This window comes from Notolabrus celidotus, chromosome 22 (genome assembly GCF_009762535.1).
Source record: "Notolabrus celidotus isolate fNotCel1 chromosome 22, fNotCel1.pri, whole genome shotgun sequence".
Lineage (NCBI taxonomy): Eukaryota > Metazoa > Chordata > Actinopteri > Labriformes > Labridae > Notolabrus > Notolabrus celidotus.
The window spans coordinates 15,117,607-15,140,063 of NC_048293.1; the positions used below are offsets into that span (position 1 = coordinate 15,117,607).

Genomic DNA, 22,457 nt, shown 5'->3' on the forward strand with positions numbered 1-22,457 from the left:
TGTTGCATTGTATATCTACATGTATATTTACAGAGAGTATTTATCTGACAGGTATGACACTGTTATGGTTTAGTGTTCATCAGAGTGACAGCCTGGGGGAAGAAACTGTTCTTATGGCGGGTTGTTTTGGCGCACAGTGATCTGTAGCGCCTGCCGGAGGGGAGGAGTTTGAAGAATTTGTGTCCAGGGTGTGAGGGGTCAGCGGTAATGCTCCCTGCCCGTTTCCTGGCCCGGGACCGGTACAAGTCCTGGATGGGGGGCAGGTCGACACCGATGATTTTCTCTGCAGTCCTTATAGTCCGCTGCAGTCTGTGTTTGTCTAGTTTGGTTGCAGAGCCAAACCAGACAGTGATGGAGGTACACAGAACAGACTGGATGATGGAGGTGTAGAACATGATCAGCAGCTCCTGAGGCAGGTTGAACTTCCTGAGCTGACGCAGGAAGTACATCCTCTGCTGGGCCTTTTTTCTGATTGTGTCTATGTGGGAGGTCCACCTCAGGTCCCGGGAAATAGTGGATCCCAGGAACCTGAAAGAGTCCACAGTAGACACAGTGCTGTTCAGGATGGTGAGGGGGGGGGAGTGGGGGGGGGCTTCTCCTGAAGTCCACTGTCATCTCTACCGTCTTGAGCGGGTTCAGCTCCAGATGGTTCTGACTACACCAGAGAGCCAGCTGTTCCACCTCCTGTCTGTAAGCAGACTCGTCTCCGTCCTGGATGTTCTGCTGGCACATGTGCAGATTTTTTAACAGCTCTGCTGCTGCTGTAACACTCGTCCTTTTTTTTTTTTTTGGTGCTTTACTGTTGCTGCTATTCAGAAGTACTGATTAAAACAAGTCAATAAAAGATCATTTGTCTCTGTTGAGTCCTGTGTGAGGGGGTGATGGACTGGGAATCTGCAGAGATGGTCGCTGTCCAAAGTACTGAAGCGTGCTGTGACAGTAAATGCAGATAAATCACTGCACGTCCTCTCGTTTCCCTTTGAACCTGTTCATTTAGGCAAAAATGAAGACTCTGCTTTTATATTCAAACTTCCTTCAAACTTTATTTCTTCATTTAGACTGCAAATGCCTCAATTAAATTCTGAACACACTTATTTGCACACACATCTCTCGCTTTCAGGACTAGTTTCGTGGGAAAACCTGATTTTAAGACTCAAAAGCTGACACAACTCTAGCATGAAAATCCGACCACCTTCCCCCCAATGGGTAAAGGCTACTTTATACTGCATAAATCATTCATGAAAGCACCGTGCACCGATTATTCCCCCTCTCCTCTTAGACAGCCCCCTTCTCCCCTTTCCCTTTGATCTCCTCCATGCGCCAAGAACTATCAATATTTGCTAAACGCTTCTCACAAAGCCTGTCCGTGAAGCTGCACAGGTCTCACAGGCAGAGGAGAAGACATCGGAGAGGCTTTAATGAGATGCCCAAAGCGATTTCTCTGTACGTGCGCGAGGGCAGCAGATGTAGCAGCACGTGCAGTCCCTAGGGACCCCCCCCCCCCCCCCCCTTCCACGATCGTCCTCGGAATTTCATCAGCGGACAGGGTGAGGACCCAAACCCGGCCAGACCTCCTCCATTGGGAAGAGCAGGGTGGGTGACACACGTGGTAAATCATCTTTACTATAGATTGTAATTATCGGTTTGCTGACAAGCCCTGCCCCCCCTCCCTGATCCCAAAATGTGTGTGTGTGTGTAGTCCTGTGTGTCATGAGTTGAGTGGTTTGCGAGGTGTTTGTGGGATTAGTAATAATTTATTCATTCCTGGAATATTTATTATTTACCCCCCTCTGCTCAGCTGTCAAAGCTTCATTGTTGCATGAGATTTATAATCATGTCTGACCTGTTGAAAAACAACAAAAAAAACTTGTTAAAAGCACCCAAACTTTTTTCTTCCTTTTCCAGTGACCTTCAATTTTAGGGTGGGAACAATAATTTGATCAGATAGCTTAGATTCACCTCCACCAAAAACTTAACCATCTGGACTCAGCTTGAGAACCATGTGGGCCAAACCAGAGCTATCAAATGCTTCAAGGGAAAACACATCATTAATTGCAATCTTCCTTATGCAATTCCATTGTATTTCTAAGTGTTTCCCTAAAGTCTATGAACAAGTTTTCTCTGTCAATGTCTTTGTGATCAAGATTTGCTGATTTGAACTTGATGGCTTGTCTCTTTAAAACATAAAGCCTAACTTAAAAACTGAGGGTTAAATAGATGATTATTAAAACAACTTAGCTTGTTGCATTATGGGAAATGTAGGCCTAGTGTTTTTGGATATGGACCAACTGTAGGTGCCCAAGTGTATTCAACAAGCTTTCCCTTTGGTTGTCTCACTTTCATGAGTTGTGGGCTACATGAATGCAGCTTCCTGCGGTGAATTAGAAAAACATGCCGGTGTCTTAGTCATATCTCCATGGGTGCTGCTGCTTGTCCCACAGCTCACCGTCTGTGAAGCAGCCCCGCGTGGGTGATGACATCATCTCCACAGTCTGTTTCAGGGAGCCTGAGCTGCAGGTTGAAACCCATTCAAAATGCACATAGGCTATTAAAACTGAGATGACAAAGAGGATTCAGTCTGAGGCTGAGTTTTAAAATGTAAAGCAATGTTTAATGATAGAGCCACAGAGAAATTCAGGTCCATGTTGTGCCTCATTTTTTAATAAGTGACTCAGTCATTACTTTTGATTTGCAGAGTTATATTGATGTATTTCTGTTTGTCTCATGGGTCAGGATAACTGTCTTGAATTTATCCAGCTGGTTGGTGTAAATTTGCAAGAGCGCACGTTAGGATGACTTCATCAAAGCAGGAGGAGGAGCAACAGATTGTCTGACTGTATCTCAGCCTTCTGACAGGCAATTTCCAGACTGTATTTTCTTTGGTAAACAGGTTGCTAGTGACTAGAAAAATGCTTTTATTTGGTCTGTCGATTTTTTAAAATGAACAATCTACTTGATCCTTTTATATCTGCCTTGTTTCTTTTTGGGTTACATAGCCTACAAGTCGACAGGGACATGTCTAGTCTTATTTGGCCCAACCAGGGCACTGACTTAGGGGTGGCACAGATACATCAATGAATATCATTCTTTTTCTTTTTCTGTCTACATCAGTCATATCTGCTGAAACCACTAAAATTAAAGGAACTTACACATGATATAACTGAGTGGCAACATTCAAATCTTAATTCTTTTAGGACTGAAAACAATTCTATTTGCCCTAAGTCACTATTTAAAGTAGCCTACTTAAGAAATTGCAAGTCAACTCTGTACTCTGTCTGTAATAAGCAGATTTGTTAGCAACTTTTTAGGGCCGAGGAGTTACCATCTTCAACAGTTTAAAGAATATGGATATAAAGACACTAGCAGCCTGTTGCAACATAGCCCAAATAGTTGAACATAATATGAGTCCAGTCTGTTACAAAGCAAACAGCCAATCATAGTTTTTGATTTTAGGGGCAGCATCTTTGGTCAGATTTCAAGGGGGCCATGCCATCCTTGGTCGCCCCTGTGGACACGCCCCTGGAGTCAGACACCTCAATTCCTGCAAAAGTCGCAAGACATCTTTTTTTGTTTAAGATGCCACAATGTCACATCAGCCATCTGCAAGATAGTTATCGTGTATTCCTGCTGGGCTCAGCCATTTAATCTGTGAGATAACTAGCCACAACCAGAGAGGGTGAAGGCTATTCACTGAATATCGATCAGCAATCACGAGGTTTGACAGAGTTTAAGACATCAGATGCAGCCACAAATTGGTGGAATCATCATTTGAATGAGTCTTATTCAGTGTTGGTGGATTTTTGCAAAGCAGATGTTTATAGATTGTGACACCATCTGCAAGAGAGAATAATTAAATCAAGAAAAAAGTTTTTGTTTCATTTGAAGAAAATAAAATCCCCCCCCCCCCCCCCCCCCCCCCCCACAATTGATCCTCGTAAAGAAAGGAGTAAATAAGTGTCCTTTGACATTTCCTCATGGAAAATATCATAAGATTCTAATTACACATGATAAGCGTATAGGCTATAGGGAATTCTCTACAGCAGTATTACATAGAAGAAAGACATAAACCGTGATGAGGTCATTATCCTGCATACCACTCTGTGAGTCCCTATATGAATATTGTAGAAACATTACAGGAAATGTGTCGTTAGGGGTTATGGATGCTCAGGATTGTCATTGTGTTGTACATCTTCATGTGGGCAAATCGGGTGTAAGAACAGGTCATCGCCGAGAGAGAGAGAGGGGGGGGATGACTGACTGAGTGACTGAGAGAGAGGGAAAGAGAGAGAGGCAGGGGGAGAGAGGATGAGGAGGGGGAAGTGAGCGAGAGCCCGGAGAACAGAGGGCTGCAGACGCGCAAGGTGCTCCTTCGCTCTCAGACCTGCTCGGGCTCAAAGATCAGGACACGGGGAGCAGCCTCAGGGTGGCTTAAACTTATCCCACTGGATGTAAACCTTTTTCCTTTTTTTTGCATGCCTGATGGATTGTATCGCTTTATTGTCAACTCGGACTCCTGGAAATCTAAGAGGTGATTTTACGCACACGTGCGAGCGCTTACCGTGACTCACTGGATGTCCGGATTAAAAAACCTTGTGGATCTTTCTGGAGGGCACGAGAGAAATGAATTAAATGGATATACAAATCAAGTAGGTTTCTCGAGGAGTGGAGTATTTTCTAGGCTACACTCGCAGCCCATATGGCTCTGCCAAACTCATCGGGGTCCCCTGGAGCCGGGAAGCCCAACCCTAGCGTCATCGACCTGGGGACAATCTTCGTGGACTCCGACATCATATTTGGATTTACAAGTCATCTGCTGAAGAGGAAAACAAAGGTAAGATTACTATGAGGAGGGAAATGAAACACGGATGAATGGAAGAGGTATTCTGGATGCTTTCGTGTTATCAAATAAACGAAAAGAAAGATAACGGACCAGACAGCTGAGTTGCGCTTGACAGCTCCTGCCCGGTGTCCAGGACCTTGAACAGCCTCGCAGCATCCTCATCCTTTCTTTTTCTCTCAGACATCATCCTAGGATGTCATCCATTCTGAATTGGTTTTATTGTGCACTTTTGCGCAATATTGCTGCGTAAAAGTGACTTTGACATGGATGAACTTTTATTTTGAAAAACTGTTTCTTTTGGCCAAATACCTCCTAGAGGTTTGATAATGAAGTTAAAATCTGATTTCAGTAAAACCATAGTAGGATGTAATGTCACTGTTAACTTACTAAAGCATCTGTGGACTATCTTAAGATCTGTAAGACTGACACTTGGTTTTGTTTTCTGTGCTTTAACTGAAAAGAAAAAATCGTATCGTTGGTCAGTTCTCCATTTTCTTTTCAGTCAAACAGTAAAAAGACCCCAATGAGGAGAAAACATGTAATTGACCTCATGTACTTTTCATTTTACCCCGTTACACCCTCCATACTGTGGTCTGAGTTGAACAAATCAGAGGACAAAAGATTCCGTGTTTCCCTAAATAGCCTCGGTCGTCTGAGGCCAGGAAAAAAGAGACAAACTGTTTCAGAGCAGCAGCTCATGTGGCCAATGTCGCTTACATCATCCACATGAAATATTTAAAGTTTACCAAATTAAATATTTAACCCAAGCACCTCCACCCTGCCGGTCTGAGAGAGGCTGTTCTGTGATGTCGCCAGAGGATGGCGCCAGACACCAAGAACACACAGAGGCAACTCTGAACCTGCAGGGTGAGGCAACAGTTGCTGGTACTGAAACTGAGCGCCTACATCTCTAACAGATACACGATAATGGACAATGTTCATTGTTTTGCATACTTCTAGTTGTTTTTTTTAATATACCAATAATGTGCAAATGAACTGGCTGTAATATGAGCGCTTTGAAACTTCACATAGCCATCTGTTTTCTCTGGTAAAACATGATTAGTGTGAAGTTCAGTCAACAAGAAACTATATGGTCTCTATACCATCATAAACCCTGGTATATATTTTTTTGTCCCACCATCTAAAACCGGATTCAAATCCACAGATGGGTATTTTACCTTTCAAGGGAATCCCACAAAGTTCTCAGAGATAAAAAAAAAAAAAATAGATTTGGGGAAAAATATGAATAAAAATGTTGGTGAAACTTCAACATCATTTAAAGATTGAATATATCTTTCTTGAGTTTTGTTATGTTACTTGAATTATCGAGCCTCAATGTGGAATTGGAAAAATGTATACAGAGCACAAAGTGTCCAAAACAGTTGAACAATACGTTTTACCAAACTTTTGGATGGATACTAAAAGAAGAAGTGCATCTCATGGAGTTAAATTATTGAATTACTCCATCAGTTTTCATTCTAAAAATAGGGAACAGCTTTAAACCTTAGATCCTCCACAGTGCGCAGGAAAAGTTTTCTTCAGCCCTCCCATTCAGGGGTAACACCGCCTCCTGCGCACGGCCGAGCGCTCTCCTGTACCAAAACTCCTCCGCTGTAAACTTATGGCACACACTCACCAGTTGCCTTCGACCTGTAGCGACTGGTGCAGTACCCAATCTGACAGATGACTGTAAACTATCAGTCAGGTTTTTGGTGCAGCCTATGGCTCCTTTGCCCCGCGTATTTCAGCGAGAAGACTTTGTAGGTTTGATGAAGACGCTCTCCTGGCGGTGTTACCTTAATGTGGGAGAATGAGCTCGTTTGAGGGCAATTCAGCTCCTGATGGAAGGAACCACAACAACCGTGTGTTCACTGTAAGTTTCTGTGTGTACATGATTCAGTTCGTACGTAGGATATGCACGTTGTATCGCTTTGGCTCGCTTAAAGCTGCAGGCGTGGTGCGCACTTTGACAGGTGCTCTGTATTCAAACAGGTCGTCAAGGTGCAAACAAACGCTTTCACTTTCACACTCATTGTTATGCTTAAAATTGAAGTTAAAATAGACTTTTACTCTTTGTGAAGGTGGAGGGATGTCCCAGTGGAGAGTCTCCGGTGACCCCCAGGAAAAGGCTCCACTCTGCGGAGGACGCGCGCTGCAGTAGCCGGCCTCCCCCTGAGGGCGCCGGGTCAGTTTCCATCCCCGAGTCGGAGGAGAAAGGGGCCTTCTGCCAGCAATGCCAGAAGAAAGTCGCAGAGCTCAAGAAGCAGGCGTTTGCCCTGGCTGACCAAAACTCATTGAAGGTTGGTTTTACAAAACTTTTTTGGCAGTCAGAAATACTTTGATCACATGAATTGCATTGCTATTTAAATGTATTTATTGTGCAAAGGAATGTCAGAGTGTGTCTTTTGACATTCTTTTCCACCTGCACCTGCTTTTAACACTTCAATTTATGAACAATTTGATGTTATCCTCTCAATACTTTATTATTGTACCAAGAAAGCTCTCACCCTCCACTTATAAACTTGTTTATTGCATTTTTGACTTCAAATACCGGCCTTGGATGTGAAATGGACTGGCTTTTGAGATTTTGAAAGTGGCCCATTGTTTGGCTAAACAATGCTTATCTCTTTATTTTGCTGTTGGGCGTGGGGGGCTGAGGCTTTGGGGGGGAGTCGGGGGAGTTGAAATGAGTGAGTTGCTCATGTTGGAGACTGCAGAGAGGAAGTCAAAGTCCCAGTCGACCTTCGCTGTGCATTGAAAGTGTTCCTGTATGGCTGCTCCCACAATTCCCACCGCTGTTAAATATAGGCCTTGAGACTACTGCTGTTGTTGTGGCGGTCTGGGTGGGTTTTGCCCCCTTTGAGTCTGTTCTCCTTTGTTGAGAGTCACAAAACCGGATTGGATTACGGCTCTTCAAGGTAACCCCGAATCCCACATCACCCAAAGTCCAGGTAGACAAGGGACAAGGGGGTATTTTTGAAGCACCTGGGCTTTTTGTTTGGGACGTCTGCATGTGTGGTCTCATCTTTGTTCTGAGCCTATCAGATCTGTGTTCAGGTATCAGGTAAGTCCATCCTGTAAACACATAAAGCCGACCCCTTACTGCCATTATCTACTATGGGAACTGACCTCCCCTTTTTACTGTTGGACCCTCCAGCAGCACTTTTCCGGGCTTCACCAGGTGCTCAGAAATGGGATCAGCCCCCTTTCCCCATATTTTGCACTTGTTGATAGCTAAATTGGGCCTTAATTCCAGGGTGGCAAGTGCTGATGGCAGGGTGCTCTCATTGTTAAGAGGTTAAGGTATGGGCTTCTTTAACTGAAGGATAAGAAACCCATTGTCTTTGTCCACCTGTAAGGCCTCATAGGATGGACGCAGTTATGGATGATCGCTTCCAAATTGCTTCCTCTGTGGAGAGAATAAGGCCAGAGGGGTCACTCAGGTGGCCTCTGCTGGTGTGTCTGGAATCTTGCTACCTGTTAGGGTTCAAGCCAGTGTTGTGTCTGTGGTCGTCATGGGAAAAAACGAGAGCAGAGACTGTTTACCCGAAGTCGCACTTCCCCTCCCTCCCCATCCGCCCCTTTTGAAGAGGAAGTCAGCTCAGTCCCCAGACGTCCTTCTCCCCCTTTCTCACCCAGCCTGTAGACGTATTGTTTGAGTACAGTAGTTGGAAGAGGGGGATACGAATTAAAGGAAGAGTGTTTGGGGAGGGTGAAAGCACTTTTTTTTTTTCTGTAGATGAAAACCTGAGGGAAAGTTACAGAGGCCTCCCAGACAGCTTTTGTGTTTTCCTGTTTGGGTCTAAAGGAACCTGCTTACACCGTTTCCTGCAAGAAATGTGCTCTGCAGCCCAGAAGGGCTCATAAAAAAGCAACATTTTTGCACCGAAACAATTTTCCAGCATAAGAAGAATGACAAATTATTTTTCAAACCTCCCCCTTCTTGCCTCTTGCCCCTAAATCTCTGCCTGTTTTAATTTAAGTGTTTTCAGTTTGTGTTTGAGAACTATCTTAATCAAGTTACACTGCACATGCAACCACATTTCCCTAAGTTGGAGTTCTTTTAAAATATATTCTGACACTGTGTTGAAGGTCTAAACCCCAAATTAACTTTGCTAAAATTCTATCCTTGAGCTAGCACCTTGAAAATTAAGCTGAATTGGTAATTTTTATGTTCAGTAAGCATTAAACGTACTCTTGGAAAAATGCCCTTTGCCTAAAGGACAGGCAGAAACAGCAGAGACACCAACAACCTCCAGACTGGATAGAATCTGGGGAAATCACCTACTTCATTTGCATAATTAAAACCCACAGTAAGGAATGACTTCAATAGTGATGACTAGCAGACAGTCTGGGTTCAATAATTGTAGACTCTGCTTTTTGTGGCTGGACAGAGAGGCTAGGTGAGGTATGATGTAAAGAACCATGATCACTTAAACCACAACTTCAAAAACACTAATTAGCCTTTAGCTCTGATCAGACTCTGTCGACACAGACATATAGGGCCATACAGCTGGATCCAACTTTACCTCTTAAGTGATTACTGTTCTCTACTTGCTGAAGTCTGTGACCTGAGGGGTAGTACTTAATATGTTGTTAGTTTCTGCTGATGAGAAGAAATAAGAGGAGAGGGATTCCTATGCTAGTGACCAAACTTATAAAATGTCAAGAGTTTATTAGTGACAACAAAAGCTGGTCAGGTTTGCAAAGAGCTTAAAGCCTGGAGACATTGTGACCTGCAAGGATTAAAACTCTTCCCTGTGGACAGGCTAGAGCAGCTCAAGCCCCTCAGTAGCAGTTTAGACAGAGGCACCATCACTTGATAGCCCAACTCGCCCCCACCTTTTTTTTCCTTAAAAGCATTTTCGGATCATTACCAGAGATGAGATTCAGTTGGAATAAGAACCGAGAGGCTTGATTTGTTAATGGAAAATTGTTAAAAAAAAGTTGCAAGTGTTCAAAACTGTTTCAAGAATTACCATAATTTGCTTCCTAACATGACAAATATCATATGTAAATATATTACATTTATTGAGGTAGCTCAAGTTATCAGTCCATTGGCTTAAATTTGCATGAAAAACACTGATATGGCAAAGCAGGTAGCTAACCTGACTCTTACCAAAGGTTACCAAAAAACACAACGTAATGCTTTCCTTGTTTAATATGGACATGATGAGTTAAAGAATAAAACAAAACAACATTTTGGGCTGCATCCGTAGTCGTGTAGTGGACCACACTTGAGTCAAAGAGAAGAGTTTTGGTCTACTAAGTTTTCTGTGCTTTGCTAGTTTTAGAAAAAAGAAGCCCGTAAATTCCAAAGAGGAGCCGCACCATATCTACTGTGTGAGCAAATGTTAGAAATGAAGTGTAACTGGCTTTAGCTAGCTGGAACTGCACAGAGAAACTAGCTGTGTCCAAACTACGTCAGCTAGTTAGCAATTATGACTCGGCAAGCCAACTGTAATCGCCTGAAGAAACAAGAGGTTTCCAACTAGTCCCAGAGAACAAATAGGTGAGAGACAAAGTCATTTCAAGTTGAAATGAATGTTCAGTCTCATTGCTGGTTGTTTTTGAAATTCAGAATCATTACTGCGTGAAATTTGTAGGCTATTTCAAAGGTTTGCTTCCAACAATGTCACTTATAACATTCTTCTACAGACCTTGACCTTAATCAAGTTTATTAATATAATAAACATACTACAACTAGTTGATTCATGGGTTAAGCAAATGTTTATAATGGAAGTACTAGATGTAATATATTTTTTGGACAGTTGCAATTACCAACAAGCCAATCTGAGATCCTGTGGCAGGGAATTCCAATGCTTAAGGGCCCAATCAGCAAAAGCCCAAATACCCATAGTTTACCATTGTTTTCCAGTCTTTGGGCTCAGCTAAGCTAACCACTGCTGCTGGCTATGAGCTTCTTAATGAGTGCACAGATGTGAGAGTTGAATCAATTATTTCATTTCACTCTCAGTAAGAAAAGGAGAAGGTGTTTGTTGCCCTCAAAGGCTATGATGAAGACTATTGCTAACATGGAAATATGTTGAAGTCTTAAGTTTTCAGGCCAGTGATCCAGGGAGGATACAGTTTGGTTTGGTATGTTGCGGAGACTGTAGGTCACTAAATAAGTCAGCAGTGCTAAACGCACACACTCATAAATACTGGGGTCTATGAATATACAAGCAGTCTTGGACCTCGTAAGAACACTGAATGATTAACAGAGAACGTCCTGCGGGGCTGTGAGGGTTTGAAGATATGGATTAAGTTGAGCTGCTGGAGGTTGAGGTCAGTTGCAGCCAGGTCTGGATTTGTGGAAACTGAACTTTTAACCACAAGCTAACCCATTTTCTATGCAGATGAAGGTGTAATAAAGTTCAACCTGGGTGATAGAATGAGCGAATAAACAGTTAATTTTAAATACAGTGCCCTGCTCATGTATGCACAGCATGTCCGAGCCTATTATGGATGGTGTGTGCGATGAATGTGGTTGCAGGAATTAATTTGTTACAAAGAAGCCTTTTGCCAGTTTTTTCATGTTGAATTCATAAATTATGGGAGCGGTAATTCTCACAAAAGACTCATTTGGCTTCATGTTTGATTTGTTTCTGCTCTGTTCCCTGTCTGACCCTTGATCCACTTGGTGTGTTGAATGGTTATTGAATCCCTGTAAGTGAGGTGTAAGTGAAATCAGGTTGTGTTTCCTGAAGCAATGAAGAAACTAAATCAACCTTTTCCCATGCAACAAATGCTTCCTGTGCACAAAGTCATTGTTTGATCCGAGTTCAGCTGACTTGGTTTTGTGCAACCTAAACACTGATGTCTGATCTCTATGAATCAATCAACCAATCAACGTATAGTTGTGTAGACAACAAAAGTTATGTTACAACAGTTGCAAGAGTAGAAATCCTTATCACAGGCAGAAACTTTGAGCAGAACCAGACTGAAAAACTGCCATCTGTATTGACTGGACGGACAGAGAAAGTGATTTGAACTGCTGTCTGCTTTAGTCACTTTTCTGACTTCCTTCATGCCTTCTTGCCCAGCTATGTATTTGTGTAACTGTCAAAGTGTTAGGTTGCCAAGTACCCAGCAGCAACATTGCTTTGTTGGTAGTAGTTCTGTACAGAGATGAGTGTGTGTGTGTGCATGTCTGTGTGAGAGAAATGGTCGGGAGGACACAGTGGGTAAAGTGAGTGCTGGTTAATGGCTGCAGGTCTACCTCCTCAGCCCCTGTTTCCCAGGCTAGTCAGAAGTGTTACCTCTCCTCTGTTGACTGACCTCTGACCTTTCTGTCAGTTCTCCCACTCTTTATGGTAGGTTAGGGTTTCAAGGGGCCGACCTGGGCTGGAACAGGTGTACGCTGCCCGTTTTTCCGCTGCAGGAGGGCAGATGACAGGACAAAGTGACTGGCAGAGGGATAAAAAAAAAAGATTGTGTGAAAGAGAACCCTCCGGTTGTGAAACTTGAGCTAACGTAGAGTTAAAACAGAGCATGACCATATTATTCTATTCACCTCTAAGCACCTGAGCCCCCTGAGGCTCTCAACAGTGTGTGTGTGTGTGTGTGTGTGTGTGTGCGGTTTGTGTGCCTGCTCAGCGGTGCATGCACTCCAGAGAGCCCTGGAGGAGATGAGAGACGAGGAAGGAGAATGGAGGAGACTCAGGAGGCTAAGGCGTCCCCGCGCTTCATCCCTGCATGCAGTGTGACTTCTGCTTTATGGCATGTGGCTGTATTAAACCGTCGAGTAATAATCTGGTGTCAAGTGGTGCACAGACCACAGACATCAGTCATAGTGCTGCCTTGCTGCACTGTATCTGTGAGCCTCGGCAGCATGCAGCTGTTCTCTGCCACTTTACCTCAAGCCTCCACTGCTTCACTGATTCTTTCTTTCAGGAGCTGACAGCCACCACTTTGTGTGATAATTTGCATACATTGTGTCCACTTCTTTTATTCTCACTGTTAAGACTGGATATTAAATCTCAAAACTTTTTTTTGACACTGCCTAAAGTGAGTCCCTAAAAAAGAGTAATGGAAACCATGAAACCTGGCATCCATTGTTCAGCTCAACATTAGTAATCATATTAACTTACTTTTTCAATATATTTTTTTTAAGTTAGAGTATACCAGTTCTAAAATTTAACAACTTGTGCTACTTTTTCATGAAAAACATGATTTCATAGAAATTTGTGGTGGTATTCATGAAGCTGAAATTGTTGAAAAAATTTAATTTAGCAAGTGTATGAAACTCAACAACTCTACAGTCACATAGTAATAAAAAAGTCAATAATCAAATAATATACACTTTAAATGATGCTTCGACAATACAGGGAACACATTGTAATAGAATAAATTACATATTTTTCTCGCTTTTTAAAAACTAACAAAAGCACTGCAGGAATTAAATGCTTTTGAAACTCCTCTTTTCTATTTCCCAGCCTTTATCTCAACCTTCAAGCTGCCAAAGTGCCATAAAAGTGGATGATGGAACAACTGTGTCACAGTGTGTAAATAGGTTTTCATTCACTTTCCAGACGATATTCCCATCTGGTCCTGCATCTCTAAGAAGCTTTCACATCTTAACCTTAAGGCAGCCCTCAAATGAAGGCCACGTCTTCCTTATATCAGCTGCAGTTTCATTTAACATTCTTAATTTGGTGAGCTGAAAGTGAATTGACCCCAATTGTGGCTACCCAGCACGTTACTTATCGCAATTGGAGGGGTAAATTGCTATGAGGCAGAGTGCAGGAAATGGGTTCGGGGCGTGCAGATGCGAGGGATTATGGATCTGGTCGAAAACTGAGCTGGAAAAAGGCCGATGCTGATCACCTCTCAACAGAGAGACGGAATGAAGGAGTCTTTCAAAGAAGGAGGATGAGGGAAGTCTCCACGTGGAATATTTTCTTTTTAAAATTCCTTACGTCCCCAGTGTGCTTGTGACTAAAGATGTGAAAGGAGCTGACTTACACGCAGATTCCCTCTAAACAAATACACACACAATCACATCATCTGCATACAGAGGCATGTGCACTCACGTCGACCTATACCGAGCTCAGACCCTAGACTATATAAAATATGGACATAGTATCCTTGACGTCACCCATCTGTTTCTGAAGCACTGTTTTGAGGCCAGTCGGCGGCGGCAGCCATAGTGCTGCTGTCGAGTGAGTGTGAGGTAAAGAGGCGGGCTTTGAGCCTCCTAGCCAACAGCTACAGTCTTCCCGCCTGTCAATCAAGTCAGCTGTGCCTCTCATTGGAAGACTCATAATCTCAATATGTTCGAAATAGTCGCGTTAGAAAAAAATTTACCCCCAGGACAGTGTGTGCCGATCGAGAAATGAGTGACCCAGACTACACTCGTCTTTTGTACCAGGCTGTAAACATGTTTATTTCTGCTGTAAAGATCGGCTTTTTTGAACTGATGTGTATGTGGTTTCCGGTACTTCCGGAGCCAGCCTCAAGTGGATCCTCGATGAACTGCAGTTTTTAGCACTTCCGCATTGGACTCATATTTTAGACCGGAGGTTGCCACTTGGTTCAGACACTCGCACATATGCACAGTTTACCTGAATGTGTCCTCTTTTGGCCATCTGGTCCTGGCTGATTCACCTGCATGCCACTGTAATGTCTACAGAGAGCTGTCCAGATGTTCCCTGAGCTACCTGTCAAGGTGATAAGAGCTATTTAGAGCTGCTTAGACCTGGGAATATACTCTGCTGCTTACAGTTATTGCAAAGGTAGCAGTTCTACTCTCATTCGCTGAAGTCAAATATATAAAGTAAACCTATTATCCCTAACAGCTATTCAGTAAAGACATTCAATCAAAGAGTGGGACTTAGAGAGCAGCTGCACCATTAGCTTTTAATGAGCTGATGAAAAAGCAATAAGCCACCAGCCATGAAACTTCATGCTTGGTTGAATGTCTTAGTTTTTCTCAAATCTTTTTAAATGTTGGCTTGGAGTTGCATTTAAAAAGAGATTTAGTCCTAACAGAGAATTGGTACCACAATATAATGATAAAACAGAAATGCATTGGTGTAAAAATCAATATGGGACATGCTCTACTAAATAATGTCCTGACAATATATGGAAAAAATGTAACTCCTATAACTGTCCAAGAAATAGTCTAAAAATCATAGACAGTTAGCTTGCTAGCGTAACATAAACTCTGCTAACACAGCTTTGCCCGAAAGATGTGAACAGCACTTCTATGGCTTACCATTTCATTCTAAATCTAACAGCAAAAAGAAGCAGTTTGACAGGGTGAATTTCTGCTAGCAAGGCTAGCAGCAGTTCCCCCTTTTCAGTTTAGCTTATCTAACTATCTTGTTGCTGTAGCCTTCATTTTAATTAATCAGAAATACATTTATGGAAAAAAAAATGCAATTTTTGCAATTTGGAACATTTTCCTATAACTAATTTTTTGTCAAAAGTTGGAATCATACCACCTTTATAACTATTTATTGAAAAGCTTAGCTTGCTAGCTTAACATACAACCCTAGAGCATCATGAAACAGCAAAGCAAGCTCTGCCTAAAGTTATTAATAGCATATTGTTTTGTTTTGTTCTTAATTATTTAATACAAAAATGAAGTAAACTTTAAGGATGCTGGCAGCCTGATGTTTTTACTATTGTTAGCGAGGCTAGCAGTTTTCTCCTTTTTGTCCAGTCAGCTTAGCCATGTATTTGTAGCTTTGCTTGTTTATATGACTTCTATAAAAGGGACCAATATATTCTCATATAAGATAAGTTTAAAAACAGCCTTGGCTAGTGGCACATTGGGCAAAAATATATGACTTTTAGGCTTAAAGTAATACAGATATTACAATTTGTTTAACCCTCCTGTTATGTTGCGGGTCAAATTGACCCTTTTTAAAGTCCATATTAGACAATATATGCCTTCCAAACCAGCTAAATGCAGCATAAAAATCTGGGCAGCATGTGACAGAAGAGGAGTCGTGTTAATTTATCAACATCACTTCATAAGAATAAAAAAAAATCGAAATTTGAAATAAAATAAACAAAAACTATGTAATGTCAAACTATTTTGTTTGTATTAATGGCTTTCCAACGTGCATTAAAAAAAGTTTTAACTTGAATTTTAATGAAAAATGAGTGAGTTATCCTCATTGAACCATGATCTGGGAGAATTAAAGAACACCAATGGACTAAATCTTGATTTAAATGGTTAGTAATCGAGTTAAAAATTAGATTTAAAAAATGTGTATTTGGATTTTTTGAGGTTCTGACACAAATTGACCCAGGAACATTATTGCTGTTCCAGAGAAACGAACATAACAGGAGGGTTAACGGACTTGTCATTCTAAATGCACACATCCCGAGTTTTAAGATGGACATGAGTTAGACTTTTAAAAACTGAGACCTAGATTCAATTTTTGGTTTTGTCAACCAGTTTTTACAGCATTCTTTGAATTAGAGCTCCAGGAAAAGCTGAGATTGTGACAGCACCTGTATTATTAAGCTGTTTCTCATTGTTTGTGTTTTTGAAAAATGATTGCCATGCATAATAGCACTTGTCTGAATGGGTTTGCTGCTGTTTACAGAGGGATAATGTGTTATAATGAGCCAGACTAAAATGAAACAATGGCTGTGCAGACCGGGCTGACAGGGTGATGTGTTACCATGCAGCACAGGTCTGCCGAGCATGAGAACAGAGAAACAAAGGCAGAAATGTCAACGAGCAACGAACACAAATACAACAAGAAGTGCAAGCAGTGGGAATTAATCAGGCTGACTTTTTAATTTGGGTCAATCCGAAGTGTGTGTATATGTTTGTTTTATGATATCTCTAGGCTCCTCCATTCTGGCTCCATATGTCATAGTGAAGTGAGACATGAACAACCCAGACAGACTGCAGTCCATTATTGAGTCTGATTCAGAGTATTGGAAAAAACATAGTAGTTGAGATAAATTTTCAGGCTGGTACACAGACACTGAAGAGCACTGAGTTGGAGGTAATCTCCTGCCGGCTCCATAAAACGCCTCAATTGACAGCAGGCCTTGTGGTAGCAGACAAATCGCCTGGCTTATAGCAAAGTGCTGAAAGAGAATGCCAGCGCTGTGTATCCTTGCCAAGATGGATATGCAGACGGCAAACTCTGGGCTGCTTGGGGCGTGGTTCTCTTGCTCACAGCAAACAGTGGATCAGTGGAGTATGGTGTCGAAGTTGGACTTGACATTGCCTTGTTTGCTTTGCTCTTTGGCAGATGTCCACTGTTGTATGTGGATGTTAGGGAAGCAGGTTTATGAAAGCTGTGATAAATATTAACAAAGACTGAGCAACCCCTTCTCTCCACAACCATTGTCGCGGTGCCAAGAGCAAAGCACTTATGCTGTTTGTTTTTAAAGGAACTGTGATTTTTTCCTTCTATGCAAAAAGTGATCGAAACTGATTTTTAACACGGTTATCATCAACATGTTGACTTTAAAAACTTGCATCAGGTTTGAGTAGTCAAAATAAGTGATAAAAAAATTCCAATGAACAATGCATATTCTGAAAAATGTTTTTAAATGATTCCATGAAGCTGTATTTACTTGCAATTTGGTATTAGCGCAGCAATTGCTAACATTAAGCTGGCTGAATATTACTGCCTAAAGGTAAGATATTGCATTATGTTAAAGCTAGGGTTGGTAGTCAGATTTAGATACACTTCTTGTTATACTGGTTAAAATGATCTTTATGTCCCGATGGCAATCAATACATAATGTGTTCTTAAAAAAGAGTGAAAAAAAGCTGCTATCTACAGCCGGAGTAAACCTGAGAAAACTCCAACCAATCCCTGCCATCAGGAGCCAAAATATGAAACCAATCAAATCCCGTCCTGCCATTCTGCCCGCCTCCTGCGCGTACATTTCATGTTTGTTTGTGTTTTTAACTTTCCCTCTGATAATGTTTTGGTGTTTTCTTACCGCTAAGTGAGACATAAGTTGACGTAATGCAAAACACAAATGATGCGCTGAGGACCGATTTTGAATCAGTCACGAATCGGGGGACGATTACCAACCCTAGCTTTAACAAAGAGTGTCTCATAGAAGTTCACATGAAGCTACATTCATTTGGAGTCAGGCTCTATGGCCACCTACCCTGTGTTAGTAAAAAAAAAAAGTCACCCTTTTGTCTATGGTTTGGTCACCACCAACTTTTATGTGTAATATGCCTAAGCAGCTAAGCAATCCACTATTTTCATTAGCTAATTGCTTACTTAGTTGCTAACTCTCCATGTTACATATGGTGTTGGTTAGCAGGTGGAATAGCAGTGGTTTTTCATGGTGTTTCTTTATGCTGCTCAAAACAACAGAAACTTCAATAAGAATGAGCTTGAACAGTAAAATCATTAAGCTTAAGTACCAAAATGAAAAGCTAAAAGACTGCAAAGACCCTCTGAGCTTAGAATAATTGCAGAGTGTCAGTAATACAATATTTCTTTTTGGGTTCTTTGACATTACTGGTCGCCAAGTTTCAAGGACCGAGGATATCTTCTTTATCCCCAAGAGGCAAATTGTTTTACAGCTAGAAGTACAACACAGCCATCACACATACAAGAGAAAAATAATAACAACACACTAACTTGATAAAAAAAAAGGACAATAGCAATGAAATTAATGTCATAAATAATATCACATAGAGCTGTTTAGAAGGCAAATGGCAGTTAGGACAAAGTCAGTCTGCTTGTCCTGCAGGCATGGAGGATGCATCTGTGGCCAGACAGAAGCAACACAAAGTCTTTAAACAGCGGGTGGTACAGATCATTTACGACTGACTGAGTCCTGAGTTTGAATCTCTCACTCAAATCATTTCAAGTAGGGCAGCAGATGTCAACATTAGGCTCAGAATACAACTTAGCATGTAGTAATGCTGTACACTGTTATATACAAATAAATATTATTTAGAGCAGCTTTTAAAGTGGGGTTGTTTTTCCATACAGTTCATTGCAACCATTATATTGCAGTTAATGAATGTCCATGGAGCGGCCATGGCTCAGTGATGGAGTAGGTCGGCCCTCAATTGAAAGTTTGGCAGTTCTATCTTGAACTCCTGTTGTCTGCATGTTGACGTATCCTTGGGCGAGACAGCGACCCTAAACTGCTCCTCAAGGCAGGGCCATGGGTGTGTGAGTGTGATTAGTAGTGACAGGCTGTGGGGCACTTTACATAACATCGTCAACCATCAGTGTATGTAAGGGAAAATATGAGACGTAGTGGAGCGCTTAGAGTGGTTGTAGGAGCTAGAAATGTGCTATAAAAGAGCAGTCCATTTACCGTATATAGAACCATAAACTCCCAAAAACTACAGAGCACTTGTTGCTGAAGTAATTGTCTCACTAACATGTCTTCGGTCATAAAAAATCCATTATAACAAAACCCTTTGTGTGTTAGTACTGAGTAAAATTTGAATACATTTTAAGAGCTAACCTGCGCAGGATCCTCTCGGTGACCAGCAGCAGTAAAGTGTGCAGCTGCTGTGTGAGTGCCCTGTTGTGCTTTCATGTCATATTTCTATATATAAGTCCGCTGACAGTATGCATGCATCTTTGTGTGATTCTATTTGTGTTTGTGTAATAGTAGATGGATTGTGATGGCTTGTGTTGTGATTGGTAGATGGCTTGTGTTAAGTCGTCGCGTTGGTCTCCGCTGCTATACGCCGGGCTATTCTTTATGGTCAGGAGCTCATTCTGTTACGTATATAGTGCTCTATAAATCTCTGCGCGGTGTGAAAATGCCAGTCAAAGTTCACGCCGCTCATGTTCATTTCATGCTTGAGCGTCCAGCTCTGTGAGCGAGGATGAGCGTGTGTGTGTGTGTGTATTGATGATGTGTGAATGCGCGTGTAAGTACCAGAGGAAAAAGAAAGAGATGAAGCACATTCAGAGTCCCTCCATCTTTTCCACTTTGCTGCAGAAGTCATCCATCTTTTTGAACTTAACTGCTACCAATTTATGATTGCATTATTACAGCCCGTGTTTTATCCTCATTCCTACACACATGGGCCTGCTGGTGGTGGTCTGGTTAATAGAGAAGGTGATAGAGAAGGTGACTGCCCAGCGCTATAACTCTGGTACTCTGTGAGTTCAGCTTTAGGGTGAATATGATGAGAATAAGAGCCTGTGCTGTATCAGCATATTATCCATTAGACATTCCACAATTCAGATGTTTGCAAAATCATGCACAGAGACAGAGGCAGGACTTGATAGTGTTTTGGTGTGCATTTTCCTTCATTATCGAATGACTGGGCTTTGCAACTTGCCTGCTGACATTTTAAGGAAATAGCACACCAATGCATTCTCCAAAGTGGCAGAATAGTTTTATTTTCCCCATGGGGAACTCTGTCGCTGAAGTCCTTAATAGGCGGTATATGGAAAAGGTCAAGCTCAGCCGCATGGATTTTCATAATGGATTATCCCTGATAAGAAGTCTATCAAAATTAAACAGGGTCTGGTTTTTGCTTGATTGGCAGGTGAGTTTTTTTCAGTCTGATTTGTGCACTTCTGCAGAAAACAAGGTTTGAAAAACACTCGATTTCTTGCAACATGTAACACCTGACTTGTCCGTATCACAAGCAGATTCATACCTTTTCTCTGCCTAATGCTATGCAGCTCTTCTTTTTATATTGTGACTCATGTTTGGTGCAGAAAAGCAGCATCAGAAGAGGCAACAGTACTGTGTGTATCCAACACTTCACACTTGCAAAGGCTCCTCAATGATAATACAAGTGTTGCATTTTGCCTTGAACATTGCAGACAGCTGCAAACCTAGCGACTGCAATGTTAGACTTTTTTGGCACCTTTCCCTCCTGCAAACTTTGACAGTACACACGTTTACTTTAGAGGTCACCCGTGTGCAGGAAAAAAAAGCTAAATGAGGGTAATTAATTGATATTCAGATCAGCAGAGATTTACTACACGGAGAAATGTGCCATCTTGAGCTTGTCATTACTCCCAGAGGATGCTTGTGGAGTAAACCTTCCCCTGCCTCTCTCCCATGAACCCACTCCCATTAATACATCTATCCTTTATGCTTCCCCTCTTGTTACTGCCGCTCTATTTTATGATGTCACTCTCTCCGCTGAAGAGCTCTGGGCTGTTTTATCTCCTTCGTGTGTGTCAGGCACTTAAACTTAAACCTCTCTGTTTACGAGTCCCAAACTGCCTCACCAGCCTCTGCGTTTGCTTCTCAGTATCGGCTCGGCATCGTCTATAAAAGCCAGAACATCCTTGCTGTTATGGGAACTTGCTGTTGGGCCTCACCGTACAGACCCCCTGCTGAGTGCTTGACTCCCATGCACAATGTGAGAACAAGCCCTTGAGAGAGTGTCCACAAATATGTGATGATGCAGAGGTCTATCATAGAAACAAGCTTTTACTTTCAGGTAGTTTTTTTTGCTCTAACATCTTGGTGTCTAATTTTAAAAATCCAATCATTCTTTGGTGTGTTAAAGGCACTCAACTCAGAACTATTTAAAGCAACCCAATGATAGTGTTGTTTACTGCTCCAAATTTCTGCATCAAACACAAACATTGCTGGAATGCCTTTGAACGTGTCTGTGCAGCGTGGAATTGCTTCCCTCCCTCAGATGCCCACTGAAAAAGGAGGGAAGCTCCTGGAGTGCACACCTGTGTGTTTGGCCTTGGTGAATTCCTGCACAGCTTTACTGCACAGAGTGGCAGAGGATGCTAACATTGTGTTCAGGCACTCTGACCCTTGACTGCGTTGAACTCACCTCCTCCTCTTTTTCTTAAGAGCAGCATATGAGCAAGAAACTTACAAAACGAGGGTCATGCTCTGATGTCCATTGCGAGTCCAGACCGAGGCAGGCAGTAAAGCTGTAACTGAAATGTGTGGTTTTATTTACACTCAGGGTTTTACAGGTTTGGGCAGCTTCAGTTTGACGTAGAAGTGATGTGACAGTTGCCAAGAGAGGCCTTGCTTACACAAAGTAATGCTGACCAATGCTCAGACACAAGTCACACCATTGTGTTTTCTTTCGTACTAAATGTTTTTGCTTCCATCAGAAAAGTAATAACAGTAGGCTACAACAGGGGTCTTAATAACTTGCCATCATATACACTGGCCACTGCAAATCCATCCATCCATCCATTTTCTTCTGCTTATCCGGGTCAGTTCGCGGAAGCAGCAGTGCAAGCAGATCGACCCAGATATCCCTCTCTCCAGCAACATTTTCAAGCCATGGGAATCCTGAGGCGTTCCCAGACCAAGTGGAATATAATCCCTCCAACGAGTTCTGGGTCTACTCCTGGGCCTTCTCCCAATTGGATGTGCCCAGAACACCTCAAAAAGGTGTTGTCTGGGAGGCATCTTTATCAAATGCCTGGAACACCTCAACTGACTCCTTTCGATGCGAAGAAGCAACCACTCTACTCCAAGCTTCCTCAGGAAGTCCAAGCCCCTAACCCTGTTTCTAAAGCTTACACCAGCCACCCCTCGAAATAAACTAACTTCAGCTGCTTGTATCTGTGTCCTCATCCCTGTGTCCTCATCCCTGTGTCCTCATCCCTGCGGTCAGAGCTCATAGCTCATGACCATGGATGAGGGCTGGAACATAGACCAACTGGTAAATTGAAAGCTCTGCCTTCCAGCT

General features: G+C 42.2%; 1 protein-coding gene across 1 annotated transcript in view; it reads left to right on the top strand.

Annotated features, from left to right (window-relative positions):
* Window positions 1-6,406: 6,406 nt before the first annotated feature.
* kif26ab (kinesin family member 26Ab) overlaps window positions 6,407-22,457 on the top strand; it is a 79,944-nt gene continuing 63,893 nt past the window's right edge. The window contains exons 1-2 of the mRNA XM_034675303.1: window positions 6,407-6,713; window positions 6,922-7,140. Coding sequence (XP_034531194.1) covers window positions 6,651-6,713; window positions 6,922-7,140 — 282 coding nt within the window. The 5' untranslated portion in view covers window positions 6,407-6,650. The remainder of the gene's footprint in view (window positions 6,714-6,921; window positions 7,141-22,457) is intronic.